This window comes from Sinocyclocheilus rhinocerous, unplaced genomic scaffold (genome assembly GCF_001515625.1).
Source record: "Sinocyclocheilus rhinocerous isolate Xijiao unplaced genomic scaffold, SAMN03320098_v1.1 scaffold1563, whole genome shotgun sequence".
Taxonomy (NCBI): domain Eukaryota; kingdom Metazoa; phylum Chordata; class Actinopteri; order Cypriniformes; family Cyprinidae; genus Sinocyclocheilus; species Sinocyclocheilus rhinocerous.
Window position 1 is genome coordinate 175598 of NW_015656185.1, and position 17272 is coordinate 192869.

The 17272-nt window shown below is 38.2% G+C and overlaps 3 protein-coding genes across 7 annotated transcripts in view; 2 read left to right on the top strand and 1 right to left on the bottom strand.

The window, feature by feature from the left end:
- Positions 1 to 4433, top strand: part of LOC107719845 (ubiquitin-conjugating enzyme E2 E1-like) — a 34771-nt gene extending 30338 nt beyond the window's left edge. For all 4 annotated transcript variants that reach the window (XM_016527377.1, XM_016527376.1, XM_016527378.1 and 1 more), the window contains 3 exons: positions 648 to 780; positions 1971 to 2118; positions 3986 to 4433. In XM_016527377.1, coding sequence (XP_016382863.1) covers positions 648 to 780; positions 1971 to 2118; positions 3986 to 4083 — 379 coding nt within the window. In that variant the 3' untranslated portion in view covers positions 4084 to 4433. The remainder of the gene's footprint in view (positions 1 to 647; positions 781 to 1970; positions 2119 to 3985) is intronic.
- Positions 4434 to 6994: 2561 nt separating this feature from the next.
- nkiras1 (NFKB inhibitor interacting Ras-like 1) lies at positions 6995 to 12179 on the bottom strand. Of its 2 annotated transcripts, none has more exons than XM_016527381.1 (4): positions 11874 to 12179; positions 10547 to 10652; positions 8757 to 8998; positions 6995 to 7743 (listed from the first exon to the last, which is right to left on the bottom strand). In XM_016527381.1, the coding sequence occupies exons 2-4, from the start codon at positions 10638 to 10640 to the stop codon at positions 7501 to 7503; spliced, it is 579 nt and encodes a 192-aa protein (XP_016382867.1). In that variant the 5' UTR covers positions 10641 to 10652; positions 11874 to 12179; the 3' UTR covers positions 6995 to 7500. The 2 variants fall into 2 exon arrangements, with proteins under 2 accessions (XP_016382867.1, XP_016382868.1); XM_016527382.1 differs by having other exon boundaries at positions 10547 to 10647; positions 11872 to 12179.
- A 1-nt stretch (position 12180) lies between these two features.
- On the top strand, positions 12181 to 15456 carry LOC107719843 (60S ribosomal protein L15-like). Its single transcript, XM_016527375.1, has 4 exons — positions 12181 to 12246; positions 13374 to 13555; positions 13696 to 13832; positions 15097 to 15456. The coding sequence occupies exons 2-4, from the start codon at positions 13384 to 13386 to the stop codon at positions 15400 to 15402; spliced, it is 615 nt and encodes a 204-aa protein (XP_016382861.1). The 5' UTR covers positions 12181 to 12246; positions 13374 to 13383; the 3' UTR covers positions 15403 to 15456.
- The last annotated feature ends 1816 nt before the right edge of the window (positions 15457 to 17272 follow it).

A 17272-nucleotide genomic window follows, 5' to 3' on the forward strand; every position in this document is an offset into this window, starting at 1 on the left:
TGTGTGTGTGTGTGTGTGTGTGTGTGTGTGTGTGTCTGTCTGTGTGTGTCTCTGTCTGTGTGTGTCTCTGTGTGTGTGCGTGTCTCTGTGTGTGTGCGTGTCTCTGTGTGTGTGTGTGTGTCTCTGTGTGTGTGTAGATGAATGTCATTTACATTTCAGCTGTAAGATGATTATCTTAACAGCACTTCAAGACACATTTAACACTAATTTAAAGGAATATCCAAACATGTAAAGGTTCAACCAAATATGAAATCTGTCATTTACTCGCCCTCAAGTTGCACCAAACCTTCTTTGCTCTGCTGAACACAAAAGATGGTATTTTGAAGAATGGTGGTAACCAGTTTCTGGTCCCCATTGACTTCCATAGTATTTTTTTCCATACTACAATATCAAAATATCTTTTGTGTACAGCAGAAGAAAACCTTTTTTTGGGTGCACTATCCCTTTAACTCTAAACCTAACTCAAAACAGTAAACCTTTGTATACCCTTTCATAAATAATTTATTATCAGTGAGATCAGCAACACCTCTTCAAGTTACAAGATCACCTGGGGTTAAAAAGATATAGTTGTATGCACTATTCTGATGTATTTCTAGTCCACTCGGCACAAAATCGTAGCAAACAATCCTCTCTGCTTTTGTTCTCAGCGCGGGTCCTAAAGGAGACAACATCTACGAGTGGAGGTCCACTATCCTGGGTCCTCCAGGCTCCGTGTATGAGGGAGGAGTGTTCTTCCTGGACATCGCTTTCACTCCAGACTACCCCTTCAAACCACCCAAGGTCAGAGCTCGCTCTCAGATAGTCACAGTTAGTGTGTGGGATGGACAGCCGTCTTTACTCACAAACTACAATAAAAAATAAAAAAAACATAATACTTTTGATTAAGCAAGGAGGCATTAAATTGATCATAAGTGACAGGAAAGACATTACAATGATTTCTATTTCAAATAAGTGCTGTTCTTTTAAACTTTTTATTCATCTTAAAAGTCCTGAAGATGTATCCACAAAGATATGAAGCAGCACAACTCTTTTCAACACTAATAATAATCTTAAGCAGCAAATCAGCATATTAGAGTGATTTCTGAAGGAGCGTGTGACACTGAAGACTGGAGTGAACAGGAATAAATTGCATTTTAACAGATATTGCAATAGTTGTTTTAAATTCTAATCATTCTAATGCCACTTTTTCTATGAAAAACGATACTTTCATTTTTGGTACTCGCTGATACTGATTATTGATGCTTGTGTTTTCATCGCTTTTGTCATTTTTAAATCTTGAGCAGAGAAACCAAAAAGAATATGAATTTGTTTAGCAAAGAGATGTCTCCTTCCGTTCTTTCACGCTTAATTATGCCTGGTATAATGCACAATCTTCTGTTGCTTTCACTGTTCATTCTTCTGTGATATGATATCTGTATCATATGCTATCTCTAGTTATATACATTGCCCTTGTTCGTACAACAGCAGATGGAAATACTTGTAACTATAGTGACAGTTAATGATAGTGAGTATAGAAGCTTTGTATCATGTTTTGACTCTGAATTCTGATTGGATGAGCCTTGCTGGAAGCTGCTGTCAAATGCATAGAAACACACACCTACACCACACGCTCAGTATCTTGTGTCATTAGGCTAAGTGTTAAAACACACACACACACAGGTTCTGTGTTTTCTGTACTGGAGAGTGACTCACTCTCAAAATTAGGTTGTGACTCCTCATCTTTCAGATTATGAAATCGTTCAACCAAATTATTCAATTATAAAATTGTTGAAAAAACAACTATTGTAATTCCTTGAGCTGAGGCTTTACGGTGTTCAACGGGGCTGTAAAGAAGGAAGTGAGGGTTTGTACAAACCTCATGAGAAGAAAAGCCTCTGGTTTAGGACTAAATGAGTAAAGAGCGATCAGTTATTAAAGGACACAAGGGCTTATTCTTAAGAGAGTCTGTTGTGCTGTTCTGATGTGTTCAGGTGACGTTTCGCACGAGAATCTACCACTGCAACATCAACAGTCAGGGTGTGATCTGTCTGGACATCCTGAAGGACAACTGGAGCCCGGCGCTCACCGTCTCCAAAGTGCTGCTGTCCATCTGCTCTCTCCTCACAGACTGTAACCCTGGTAAGACACCGGCTCGGCTCGGCTGAGGAGATGTTGGCTGATAGAGCTGGCAGGCGCTTGTTAGCTGGTCGTAGGCTGGAGCTCCAGTGTTTGTCAGTATGCTGGAGCTCCACCTGTTTGACCGAGACGACAGCAGAGCAGTTACAGGTGTGGGCATCGATACAGCCGCTTCATGCTCATGTATGAAACTGCACACATCTTTCTGTTCATCTCATGTCTGAGCTGCTTGATTTCACCTTTCCTTATAAGCAGGGCCTAAAATTAACACTCGCCAAGCGCCAAATGCGAGTAAAAATCGGCTTTGGCGAGTATATGAAACTGTGTCAGTCGCCAGATGGCCGGTAACATTTTTATAAATTCTGTTGTGAGAACATAAACGTGAACAAATGTGAACGACGCTCCGTACAGTTAACAGGTCAGTGCTGCTTCGTCACAAAAGTTTAAGCCTTTGCAATGTAAATATTCAAGAGCTAGAACACATGAAAGGAGACGCGTTACTCGCGCTGAGTGGGAAGTTTAAACATCCGAAGCCCCGGCCTGAAAGCCGCGTCTTGATCTCTGCTTCCTTCCTGCTCTTGAACGGACAAATTCACACAAAATTGTCAAAAATGACCGTCTCTGTGAGTATCCTAGTAAAGTAGTTGGTTCTTAAGTGAACATGAACAGCTGAGAAAGAAACCGAACACGAACCGCGCACGACGCAATGTGTCACAAGACAATAGAACCCATTATAATCAGTGATATTGTCTACACAGGATGTGGCGCGGCGCGACACAACAAATCCCCGAAAGTAAACAGATTCTCCGTTCTATTTCTGAAATAGTCCAAGCAACGGCTGCTTTGTCGCATCCAGTGTTGACAACTTCAAGCTGCTGCAGTGTAGACGCGGTGTTAAAGTGATAGACACAGAATTCCAATAATCCTGCTGTTGTCTGCGTTTTTAATGTTAATCAAAGAAAATAGGACAAAGAAAAACTTGAACTTTAAAAAAGATATAAAGACTATAGTGTTATTTGATTAGCATAATTTATTACATTTCTGTAGGCTACCTGAAAATCAATGTTAGACCTGCCTGAAATGCACTATTGTGCAATCTTTCTATTTGTATCTTTGTTGTATAGTAGGCTATTTTGTGCAATTGCTTGTAATTTGATTTGCTCTTATTTTACAACTGACTATTTACTAGTCTTTAAAAATGTAGCCTATTACATTTTTATTGGTTAAGATAGTAGTTTTAGCAGGTATCAAAACTGGAATCAAGGATTGTGATTTTTTTGCTATTATCTAAAATTTTGGTGTCATAACTGCCTGTTTTTTTTCCCATGGCTGGTAAAAAATATTTCTGGCCGGTAAATTTCCTAAAGTCACTGGCCAATGGCAGGTCTGGCAAAAAGTTCGTTTTGGAAAAAAAAGGCCAAACAAAGACTTTGTCGCAACCTGAGCCCTGAATGCATGTGCTTACTGTATTTATGTGCCACACCGGGTCAAATTTGTTGAGAGAACAAAATAAATAAATCACAGCGGTGTAAGTCACATTTTATTATATTCAGAAATAATGTAAAATACTAGTAAATAAAATGTTTACAAACATTATCAAATATGTATTGATAGTTCAGCTCACTCCACAGCAAATGCTTTAAATGTAACCGAACAGAACAGCAATGAAAAATACAAGCATAAAACAAACAAGTCATCCTGGCATTCGTTATAAACATTATTCATTAAAAAAACTGCAAGCCTAAACCAATTTAAAGTAAAACTGAAAGTAATGGCATGTGTGAAATGTGCTATCAGTGCATCCAGTGTACTGAGTTTTAGAGCACAGGAGGTGTTTTTAACCTGGTGAAACGTGTGTCTTCTTCTGCAGCTGATCCTCTGGTAGGAAGCATCGCCACGCAGTACACAACCAACAGACCAGAGCACGACAGGATAGCCAAACAGTGGACCAAACGCTACGCCACATAGTTTCCTCCGGCCGCAGAGCGCCACTGCCTGCCGGACACCAGCGGGGATGGGATGGGGAGGAGCTGTAAGAGGAAATGGGGGGATGGGCATCCATAGGGTAGAGATAGAGGGTGGATTTTATGATGGAATTTAAATTCCCATTTCAATTGTTTTCTTTCCCTGCATTTTTTCCCCCCTTGGCTCAAGTAGCATCATGATTTGACAAAAATGGATCTTAATGTGTGTTTTCTTTGCCTTCCTGTTGTAAATTGGTTTTATTTGTCAAATGAAGTCACAGCATGAGCCTAAAGCAAGATTGTTCCATGTATGTATTTTCCCCACCAATATTAAAGTTGACGTTGTTGTACAGAGTCGTGCAGTATCTTTCAGTGCAAGCATTCAGATTCATGATGCAGTCAGTGGTCCTAAAATAGGCTTAATTTGCTTTATGAAAAATGTAGGCTGATTTCTTTTGATTATGAAATGTCGAGATTTGTGACAAAACTTCCAAATTGGTGATTTAGGATTATGTTGAATAGGACGATGAAAAGATTATAGCACATGTTGTTTATTAATCTTACCTTACAGACGACTCTTGGCCAATATTACAGCAGTTTACAGGTGTATTATTGTAATGGTAATCACATCTGTCTTATTGACAGCGACGAACAGAAATAAAAAGTCAACAGTCCATCCAGTCAGTAAGCATTTATTTGGTTGAATTGCCTCGTTGCATGGTGAATAATACACAATATGTCTTTAAGTAGCTTTCATTTCAATTAGAACGGGTTACTAAGACAAGGATTTCACAAATGTCCATTGATAACTACTGGAATTCTCCTCTACTGAGTTTTCCTGTGCTCTGCACAAACACAGCTACAGGCTTCATCTCAGGACTATATGATTATAGCTTTGAGACGAAATTCAAGAACAGCTGAGTTAGTTTTGGAAATAATGCTGGAAGACATCATCATACACACCATATGACTTTAACAACCTAATGTTGCCATATTTTTATGAACTGACATCTTAAAGCACTTCATGCCGGACTGAAGTTCACATCTGAAGAACAGAAGAAGCACTGAAATCGTCCGTTTTCTTTATACTGTACCATTATATGATATTTTAAATGCATGCAACTGGTCCAACTGGTGTTTCTCATGTCCGAGCCATATTCTAGGGGTGGGAGAAAAAATCAATTCTCCGCTGCATCATGATGCTCAATCGATTCTAAACATTTTGGAATGGATTCTTCTGAGCTTGTTTTTTCCCCGCGTATGGCACGTGCACGCGCTGGAGAGAGTCGCAGCAGCATTCACTGCACAGCACAGAGAGACACATGCGCATCGCATCCTCCTGGACAGCAACCAATCTGGCTTCAGAAGTGGACATTCGACCGAGACTGCCTTGCTCTAAGTTGTTGAAGCCCTAAGACTGGCAAGAGCGGCTTCCAAATCTTCAATACTTATCTTACTGGATCTGTCCGCTGCTTTTGACACGGTTAAGCACCAGAAGCTCCTGTCAACCCTAATGGCAAATGGCATCTCAGGAACCGCACGCCAGTGGTTTGTAAGATTTATTTTAGATTAGATTAAAACGAGCCGAAAAGAATGCACGTCACACCTCTGTTCATCAATTTGCACTGGCTACCAATAGCTGCTCGCATTAAATTCAAGGCATTAATGTTTGCCTACAAACAAACCACTGGCTCTGCACAATGCAGGTCTGTAAAAAGAAAGTTATTAAGAAAAATGTAATTACACACACACACACATACACACACAACAAAACAACACATTTTTAAGTCCCCCCTTGAGATTTTAAAAAGGCCAAAATATTCAAGTAAAATAAATGTGACTGCTTCATTAGAATATAGGAATGTTCAAATCTGGGTTTTTCAGTCAACCAATTCCCGATTCTCACCAACCCCAATTTTCTACCTTTATTTTAAATTGAAACCGGCCATCTTCAAGAATCGGCTAAAAACACATCTCTTCCATCTTTATTTGACCCTCTAACTCTAGCACTCTCTATTCTAATTCTATTCTTCATAAAAAAAACAAAAAAAACTTGCCCCTTTTAGACTTGCACTCTATTTTAATGTACTAACTGCTTGTTTTCTTTAAAAAAAAACTAACACTTGCTTCTCTATTCTTTTTGTATTCTATCTATTTGATTTCTTTTTATTTATTATACAATTAACAAAAGCAAAAAAGGCCTCTAACACTAGCTTGCTCTATTCTTTTTCTATTCTGTTTTCTTTTTATTTATTATATGATTTTAAAAAAAACCTTGCTTCATGTACTGCGTTAAGCTAACTGAGACTTGTTATAGCACTTGTATATTATTGCTCTTTTGTTGATTTTGATTGCTTCTATTGTCCTCATTTGTAAGTCGCTTTGGATAAAAGTGTCTGCTAAATGACTAAATGTAAATGTAAACTATGATTGTCTGTAAACTTTCAGATATTTAAAGCACTCTCAGATACTGTTTATCACTTGTAATTGTCTTTTTTCCCCTTTATTACTTTATATTTGCTTGTATGTTTTGAAGCTATATTTAGTTGGTTAAATTATTTTTTGATTTATTATTCATTTGTAATTATTTTTAAAAAGTAGCCTGCTTATATAATTTAATAAAAATGCGTAAAATAAATTTAATATAAAATGTATTTGAAAATGTAGCCATGTGCAGTAAAATTTAAAACTGAGGGTGCAATATCGAAATTGAATCGAATCGTTGACATGATAATCGTAATTGAATCATGAAGCCAGTGAAGATTCACACCCCTAACATATTCCATCCCAAAATACATTTAATTAATTTAGAAAACACATAAATTATATTTGCATAAATAAATGAAGCCTATAATGTAAAATAGATATAATATATAATTATATAATATATTTAAATTGTAAAATACAGTATTGAATTAACAGAACCATAAATGAGAATAATGATAGTTACAAAAACTCAGGTGTTAAATCTGGAAGAACTGTGCTAATGAGAATGAAATCTTTTGCTTTAGAGTTTCAGAATACAGTTTTTAATGGTCTAAAAACATCTTAACAGTCCAAAAATAAGTTCTTATTCTTCCGATTCATTTTAGTGTTTAAACAACGTTTGCATGAGATTTGTCTGACTAGTCATTTTCAATTCACTGCAGCAACTAAAGCAACGAATTCTCAACTTCTGTGATTGACTGGCTATAGTAAGCCGAGCCCAGTGATGCAGCAGTACCTCTATGAGTGCCCTGCATTTATATGTTCTGCTATTTTCCATCAGTGCACACAAATACAACAACTACAAAAAGATTAGTGCTTGTATTTCTGAGTGTAAATAGATCTAGTCCTAGCTAACCTCTTTCACTAGAAGCCCTTAATCTTCTACAGTACCAGAGAGAAGTCTAGAGTGCTGATGTGTGGTAGTGTGAGCTGCTCAGATGTCGCTGGACGGGGTGCCCTTGCTCTTGCGGCCGGGCAGAGGGAAGGCAGACTTGCTCTGCGGCTGAGTGAGGCGGCTGGTGAGGCTGGTGAAGGGCTCGATCAAAGAGCTTCTGTCTGTGACCGTCACCTCCCAGAGTTTGAGCTTCTCGCCGCGAGCCCACTGCTGAGCCGCGTCCTGATCCACCTGCCTCCGCTCGCGCAGGTCACACTTATTCCCCAGCACCATCACCATCACCTGCACACACACAGAGACACACACACACGCACACACACACAGACACACAGCCACACACTTACAGACAGACACACACACACAGCCACACACTTACAGACAGACCCACACACACGCACACACAGAGACACGCACACACACACACACACACAGAGACAGACACACTTACAGACACACACACACACAGACAGACAGACACACAAACACAGACACACACACACACACACACACACACACACAGACACGCACGCACACACAGACACACACACACACACACACACACACAGAGTCAGCGTGACAACATCTCCACCAGTTTCACCAGAAATTCATTATTGGACAATGTTTGCCACTCCTATTTATTTTAAATCAGATGTATTTTATTTTTTAAAATGGCATATTATCTATCTATATACAGTACTTGTCAAAAGTTTGGAAACATTATGATTCTTAAATGTTTTTAATGAAGTCTCTTAAGGCTGCATTTAGCTGATCAACAATACAGTAAAACAGCAATATTATGAAATCTGGAATTGGAATATGTATATATATCACAATCCTTCAGAAATCATTCTAATATGCTGATTTGTTGCTTATTGGTACTCAGTTATTATCGATATTAAAAACAATTTTTGCTGCTTAGTATTTTGTGGAATTTTTTCTTTTCTGGATACTTTGACGAATAGAAAGTTCCAAAAGAACAGCTTTTATTCGAAATAGAAATCTTTTGTAACATTATAAATGTTTTTACTCTCACTTTTGATCAATTTAATGCGTATTTGCTGAATAGAAATATTAATTTCTACTAAAAACACACACACACCAAACATTCGAATGGCAGTATATCATGGTTTCTGCATAAATATGAAGCAGCACAACTGTTTTCATATATTATAACATAAATACCATAAGACATTGATAATAATCAGAACATATTCAGCATATTAGAGTGATTTCTGAAGGATCCTGTGACACTGAAGACTGGAGAGAAATGATGCTGAAATATATATCTTTCATGCCTCTTTTTTGTCTCTGGACTTGTCTATCTCCTTCTTCAAGAGCTCGACTCTTCTGAAGGACTCCAGGCTGTCGACGCTGTAGACCAGCACGAAGCCGTCCGCCACTGAGAAGAAGTGTTTGGGTAAGTCCAGGCCCTCCCGCAGCCCTCTTGTGTCGTAGAGGCGTAACTGCTCCCTCACGCCGCGGTCCGTCTCCACAGACGCCACGTATATGTCCTCCTGAGTGTCGCTCGTTTCTGCACCTGACACGGGACAGACGTTCTTCATCATGACTGAGCATTCATTATGTGACTGTCTGAGTAACAAATGCATGACCCATACATTCTGGACGTATAACTCTCCAATGCACGTGTTGAAAAGGCATACAATGCATTCATATGCATTTATGCAGTCTATTAACTGACAAACAATCATTTATTTTTAACAAATAACCAAACGAATATTCAATATACTACAAATGTAGTACCAATTGTAATGTTTGTAATATTTGATCAAAATGTTAGATTGATTATGTGCCTACAAACATAGAAATATTGTAAGAGCCTATAATTAATGCATGCATCTCAATATTTAATAACATCTAATGATGAATAATGCAATAATTACAACAAAGAAATGGGAGCGCGAGAACGCAGCATTAAGAGTAAAGAGCAGCAAATAAAGCCACAGTCTTTCAGAAGTGAAGTATAGTATAATTGAGCTAAATGCAGTGTAATTGTTAGAATACTCCACAGCATTTCTATTCTATTTTGGCCTTTTTGTATTTTATTATGAGTCTATCTATAATGCTCAGTGAGCTTGATTCAGTCGGTCTATAAGTTAGTAAGAACTCATGCTGATTTTTACATATCTAATTCACCACTAACTCTTATTATGATGTCTTTAAAAGTAATGCATTTCTTATTGCTAGAGTGTTAGTTATGCAAGTGTGAAAAGTAATATATATATATATATATATATATATATATATACACTGCCATTGAAAAGTTAGGGATCGGTACGATTTTTAATGTGTTTTAAAGAAGTCTCTTCTGCTCATGAAGGCTGCATTTATTTGATCAAAAATACAGATAAAACAGCAATGTTGTGAAATATTATTACAATTTAATATAATGGTTTTCTATTTTAATATACTTTAAAATATAATTTATTGCTGTGAAGTTAAAGCTGCATTTTCAGCATCATTACTCCAGTCTTCAGTGTCGCATGATCTTCAGAAATCATTATATGACGCTGATTTATTATCAGTGCTGGAAACTGATGTGCTGCTTAATATTTGATATTTTTCAGGATTCTTTGATGAATATAAAGTTAAAAAGAACAGCATTTATTCAAAAATAGAAATCTTTTCTATCAATATAAGTCTTTACTACCTCTTTTTCAATTTAACACATGCATCCTTGCTGAATAAAAGTATACATTTCTTTCAAAAAAAGAAAGAATAAAATTACTGACCCCAAACTTTCAAATGACAGCGTATATTGTTACATAATATTTCTATTTTAAATAAATGCTGTTCTTTTCGACGTTTTATTCATCAAAGAATCCTGAAAAACTATCACAGGCTCCAAAAGAATATTAAGCAGCACAACTGTTTCCAACATTGATAATAAATCAGAATATTAGAATAATTTCTGAAGATCATGTGACACTGAAGACTGGAGTAATGATGCTGAAAATTCAGCTGCGCATCACAGAAATAAATGACATTTTAAGGTATATTCAAATAGAAAAGTGTTATTTTAAATCATATTTCATATTTCCATATAAGGACTGATCCTCACACATACCTACAGTGTGAGAGGCGTACAGTAACTGCTCCAGGATGGCTGTTTTCCCCACAGACGCCATCCCACAAACCACCACCTTACACCCCTTCCCCATAATCACTGCTGGAACAAACACACAACACATCACAGCACAGCACAGCGGCCAGAACCAAGCAGAAGAGCAGTCGTGTAACAAACATGCCGAGCTGGGCAGTAACTGATTACATGTAATCAGATTCCAAAAATAAAGTACTTGTAATCAGAGTAAACTACATGTTAAAATACTTGTAATCAGACTACAGTTACTTTTTTATTGATTGCATATTATTCACACATATTATTCATAATTTATTGATTCTCCCTAATTCCTCTTTTTCATCTTTTGAATGTTCCTTTGTAAAATATATATAGATTCAGAAGTCTTCCAGTTTTGTGGACATCCACACAGAGATCAGTCACTGCTCAGGTTACACAGAAACCAGAGGCCACAGCATTTGAGCACTGGATTTACAGAAATCATTTCAGTTTTAACAAGTGTTTTCTCGACATTTCAACACATTCATTTTTATTTGAATTATCACTCTGTAGGTTATTTAAGCGTGTGTTACTTACGTCTTTGGAAGGCTTTTGTCTTTCAAACACATTAAAATGCACAGATTCACAAACTTTTTGTTGTCATCTTTCACCTAATATATTTACTTGAAGTACACCTGAGATTTTAAAATAAATATTTTAATAAACAAGTAACACATCTGCATGTTCAAGGGTCTCTGGCTGGTTAATGGTCACATGACAAACAAAATATTTCATTGTCTCAGTAAGTTTTTTTTTTTTTTTTGATAGATTTTAATTTTTAATTTAACATTTTTATGATTTAATTCATTATTAGCTTTTCATTAACCCCCTGCAAGTCCCTTCACAAACCCCAGCTTGGGAAACCTTGACGTAATATCATGTTTAATATATACTATATTTATATTATATGAATTGGCAAAACCTGACGCACATGCTCTCCAGAAAGCGCATTTTGATTTTCAGTGAAAGAAAAAAAAGATTTGCAAAAGATTTCACATCACAAGTAACGCAACCGACTTTCGCAATGCGAGCGCTTCTTTATTTGCGATTTAATTAATAAAAAAGACACATCCCAGATTTTCATTGTGGCGCCAGACATTCTGGACCCCACTGTGTGCATAACAATTACAAGTGTTTAAAATGACATTAAATATCTGAATATATAGCTGAAATAATCTGCACGTAAAGCTCAGTTTGCTGTTTGTTAAGAGAATATATTAGCATGCATTCATTCATCACAGTCACAGGCACACTGAGAAATACTAACTCACCTCGCGGACTGACAGACGATAAACAATAAACATCTGATCAATGATAAATCAGATGATCATCAATATGAGACTTTAGTGTGTGCTTGAGCTAATGTCACTTCCGGGAGACGATTCCTCGCTGCTTCTTCTTTTCCTGAACACTTGTTTATAAGAGAAAAGTGAAATCATACTATTTAGTCTGAAATTTCAGAAACATGTTGCAACGCTGGGTAGATAGTTGGTTAAATACATTTGACGCTTTCAGTTAAAATCAAATTCCTAGCTATGACTACATTTCCCAGAAATCTTTAACAACGGAGCCGGAAACACGATGGAACGGCCTCATAAAGCATTATGGGTAACTTTTCTCTCTCTTTCCGGTTAGTACGCCATCAAGTAAGCGAGACTCTCATTTTTCTGAATGTAGAATCCATCAAAAATCTGAATGCGTTTAATATCATCCGAGTCACACAGTTCGTGTGTTGTGTGCGGAATATCTGAGGCTTACGCTCTGACGCTCATTTCCCGCCATAATGATGTGGCGCGCTGGTTTTCAAGCGGTTTGTGGAGACGAGGGTCGCTGGCGTCATGCACGGTTTCTTCCGTTTCTGTTAAAACTGAGTTAAACGTTACATTGTCAAATGTCATTTTCAGGAGTTATATTTATAAAGGTTATTTAAATCACTGCCCGTGGCTGAAGAGTGCAGGTGTTGTGACTGCAGTTGCCATGTTGGGCAGATATTACACTGCATTATTATTATTATTATTATTATATAATCCCCCCTGAAGCAGCTGTTTTGTATCTGTTGACTGAGATATCAGATAGCTCTTACTCATGATAACATTAATTCATACACACTTGCTGGTTTATGGTTGATAAAAGCTCTTCAGACATCAAGATTTGAGTTAAAATGTTTCTGGCCGTTTACGATGAAGTGCATAAAGTGTTTCTTAATTTTTTTGCCGCCTTTAAAAAAAAAAAATAGTAATTTGTAGTATTAAAAATGTAAAAGTTCTATGTAGTCTCAATTAAGACTGAAGTATGGTCATAAAGCAGTGAGTAAAATGCAGTTTATTAACGCAATAATCCCCGTGAAGCCGTGGTTTACAGTGAATTTATAACAGCTGAAGGGGGTTTTAGGCACGACGTGAACGCCCCTTAGCTGTTATAAATAAAATGGTTATTCCATATACGTAGTAAGGTTTCACAGAATAAAACGGAGCAAATAAAGTGTAATGATATTAATAAAAACCGTATTCTTCCACCAAACAATGTAGCTCCTCAGAAAAAGTTGTGGTTCCAACAAAGTGGTTGCCGAGCAACACACAGAAGTAAACAGGTGTATGTTTGTAGTGTAATTTACAACAGCTTTGAACACGGCTCAGCCAATCAGAATCAAGCACCGGAACTCTCCGTTTTATAACAGTTTTAGAGGCTGCATCATGCCAACTATCAAAACGCATATGACTCGTATTGCAGTGTTTTCCCGGCGTGGTCGTTAACCTGACTTTTGGTGCTGCAGGTGAGGCACCATGGGAGCGTACAAGTACATGCAGGAGCTCTGGAGGAAGAAGCAGTCGGATGTGATGAGGTTTCTGCTGCGCGTGCGGTGCTGGCAGTACCGTCAGCTGTCGGGCCTTCACCGGGCCCCGAGGCCCACCAGACCCGATAAAGCCCGCCGGCTGGGATACAAGGCCAAGCAGGGTGAGTGTCTGGTGCTTTACTGGCTGAGCAGTGTTTTTGATCCAAATGAGTGAAGCGTCACGTTTCGCTGATACTCAATTGAAGATTGTCTCTGTTGTCTTGAGACTGTGCGTCTTAGCTCTGTGCTTTCGTCCAAACAGGCTACGTCATCTACCGCATACGTGTGCGCCGTGGAGGCCGCAAGCGCCCCGTGCCTAAAGGTGCCACCTACGGCAAACCCGTGCACCACGGCATCAACCAGATCAAGTTTGCACGCAGCCTGCAGTCCGTAGCCGAGGTATGTGAGCAGCCTGAGAGGCGATCTGCTGTTAGACGCACTGACATCTTGCGACTTCGTTCAGTGAAAGTGATGGACAATGCTATGCATACTCCGCTCTCAGGTTTTAAATGTATGTGGGCCCTTTTAAAAAGCATATGCACACGTTTATCCGAAAGGGTGTTCAGGGATTTATGGTTATTTTGACATAATTATGGATTTTGTGACCTGTAATCCATGTCAATAATGGACGCATCTACACTGGAACTGATTTTAGTGAATAAGCACCTAATCTGTTTAAAAGGCCTCAATCGATTGAAATGTATTTGTCCATTGAGACAGGATTACTGCGTCATATTAGTGTCCGAGTACAGGTACTTTAGAGTCGAGCAACAACTCTGTCTGAACAAACACCCTCTGTCCTGTCATAGTGCAGCAATGCACATTCACTTTTTCAGCAGCTTTGCTTCCAGAAGTATTTTTCCCACTTGTTTTTGTTATAGGTATTGGAAAAAAGTCTTCACTAAAGAGAATCAAACCAACCAGCTACAAGGTTGCATTACAAACTTGATTTGAAGCGGAAAAGTATTTAAAAATCTGACAAAAAGACAAAGTTACGAGACTTAACACTTTAAAGGAAAAAAAAAAACTACAATCCCATGAAGCATGGCATTAAAAGCTATTTATTTCAAATTGATTTAAAGATGTTGTAAGATAGGATGCTTTTTTGCAAGTATCGTACCGTATTGATATCCATGTAAATCACAAAGTTCTTTTGGCTCATTTTGCTCACTGCTTTTTTTCTGATTGGTGGAGATTTCTTTGCATAATCATGGGTAATGTTTATCTTTCCTGGCAAAAAAACGATTATATATACATTTGCCTCTGGAACTGGATTGCCTGGGAAAACTCTTCCCAAGAAACTTCCCAAAAATCCCTGGAATATTCCAAAAAATCCTGGAATGTTTCCGAAATTTACTGGAAACTTTCCACATTTTTGCAACCCTCTTCTCAATACACAGCTCTGTTTCGCTGTATTCAGATGTCACCATTAGTCTTGCATTATTATGTGAACTTGTATTGTATTTTGACCATTAGTTATGGCTTCAGTTTACACAACTTTAGGTGAAGTTTCTCACCTGCACCTAATGAATGGTCTCATGCATGTTCATAAATGGAACCAGTGATGCATGCATTTATTCAGGCTTTGTGTTCTGAATCTTGTTCTGTCCGTTGAGGGTCATGCGCTTCTTCTCTGACGTCTCTGCTGCTCGTGTGTTTTCAGGAGCGTGCGGGCCGTCACTGTGGAGGTCTGCGGGTGCTCAGCTCTTACTGGGTGGGGGAAGACTCCACATACAAGTTCTTCGAAGTGATCCTCATCGACACCTTCCACAAAGCCGTCAGACGCAACCCCGACACGCAGTGGATCACCAAGGCTGTGCACAAGCACAGGGAAATGCGCGGGCTCACGTCAGCAGGCAAGAAGAGCCGTGGTTTGGGCAAGGGCCACAAGTTCCACCTCACCATCGGCGGCTCTCGGCACGCGGCCTGGAAGAGACGCAACACCCTGCAGCTGCACCGTTACCGCTAAACAGCGTGTGCTGCAACTGTACATTCACCCAAATAAAGTACCTTTGTATGCTCACATCATGTGTCTTTATTATTGAGAGCTTGTAGATGAGCAGGGCTGTGAAGACGAGATGTCTTCATGGGAGAGTTTGAGTATTAGATGAGGTTTGCTCAACTCGTCCTGGGGTTGAAGATGAATAGGAAACCCTTGCCAGTTTTGCCTGTGTTTGTCTCTAAATCTCTATATTTTCATATCAAAGCGACGTGATCTATATGCAGCATGAGTGTGCAGGTAAATACAATCACACTGGTGTTCATAGCAGGGGCACTATTGGGAGTGATATTTATGCTTTCATACGACGGTTCTATAAACAAGTATCTTGATTTGAAACGCAGCTCAGCCAATCATAAAAATAATGTTCACAATTTGGTAAAACTGTAACTCTGTCTTTGAGGACGAGAGTAATGACCATTGTGATGTTTTAGATACTTTTTAAAAATATATATCTATATAGTAATACATATTTGTAAATGCTAAGTGAAAGGAAAAAACTGCTTCGCTTTCTGATTGCTTGCCATGATCTACTTTGTGTTGGTATGTGATAAACTATTAACAAATAGTGTAACACTATTAGAATATAAACTATTAACAAATAGTGTAACACTATTAGAATAGCAGTCATCTGTGAATATATATTTTTTAACCCTTTCTATAACTATTTGTTCTATAGGGAATCTCTGAGAACTGATTTGCCCGTCATTATTTTACAGTAATGGCACATTTTTCAAATAGATGAATTAAAAATGTCGTTCTGCATAATTCAGATGGCCGTTAGATTAAGGGTGCCGAAGGGCTACTTGCTGCTTCATTGCCGCAGCAGAGGAGCAGTCATTTTTGTTATAAAACATCTACATAAAAAAAAAGATTCCATTCAAACTGTTCTGTTGGACTATTCAAGTCACATGAATGAGAAATGTGCAGCTACATCGACGTCACAGCTGTCAGTTTATGTAGAATAATGTCTGAATTTGTGAGATCTGTGACTAATATGTAGAGCAGGCTTCCTCAAATCTTGTCCTTGAGGGCCAATGTGCTGCAGAGTTGAGCTCCAACCCTGATCAAACTCAGCTACCTGTGATTGTCTAACGATCCTGAAGACCATGCTCAGGTGTGTTTGATTAGGGTTAGAGCTCGAGACCCCTGTAGTAGACATACCCTCATTCTCACTTGTTTACTAAAAAGCAGAACAAAGTTTTGCTCAATATCAGTGCAAACGACATCCTCTGAACTTTGTGAATAAACTTAAATGTGTTAAACAATGTTGACCCACTTTATATTAAGTGGCCTTAACTACTATGTACTTACATTTAAATTAATAATTTGGTACAATGCACTTATTGTGTAGATATGTGTTTTTACATTGTACTTATATTTTAAAAATACCTGCATGTTATTACATCTGTAATTAATTTCTGTAATTACATTTATAATTAAGCTGAACTCCCTCCCGACCTTGCCCCCCCTCCCCTCTTTTGCCCCACGCACCACTGAACTCTGACCCTCTGACGGACTCTCCCACTCCCCCCTCCCAAATACACACACACACTGGCACTTTAATCAGTCTGAATAAGCTCTTTTGCACTACAAATCATTATATCTGCACTGTTGTTTACTTCACTGGTTTGCACTCTATCTGCCATGTGCCTTGTGCTGCTTTATATATATTTTTTTACCTTTTTTACATTTTACCTTACTTGTATATTTGTATAGTTGTATTTTTATATTTAATCTGTATCTATCTGTATTTATGTTCTACTGTTAGTGTTATCTGTATGCACCAAGGGTCTGAGAGTAACCCATTTTCAATTATCTGTGTGTGTGTGCTGCACAT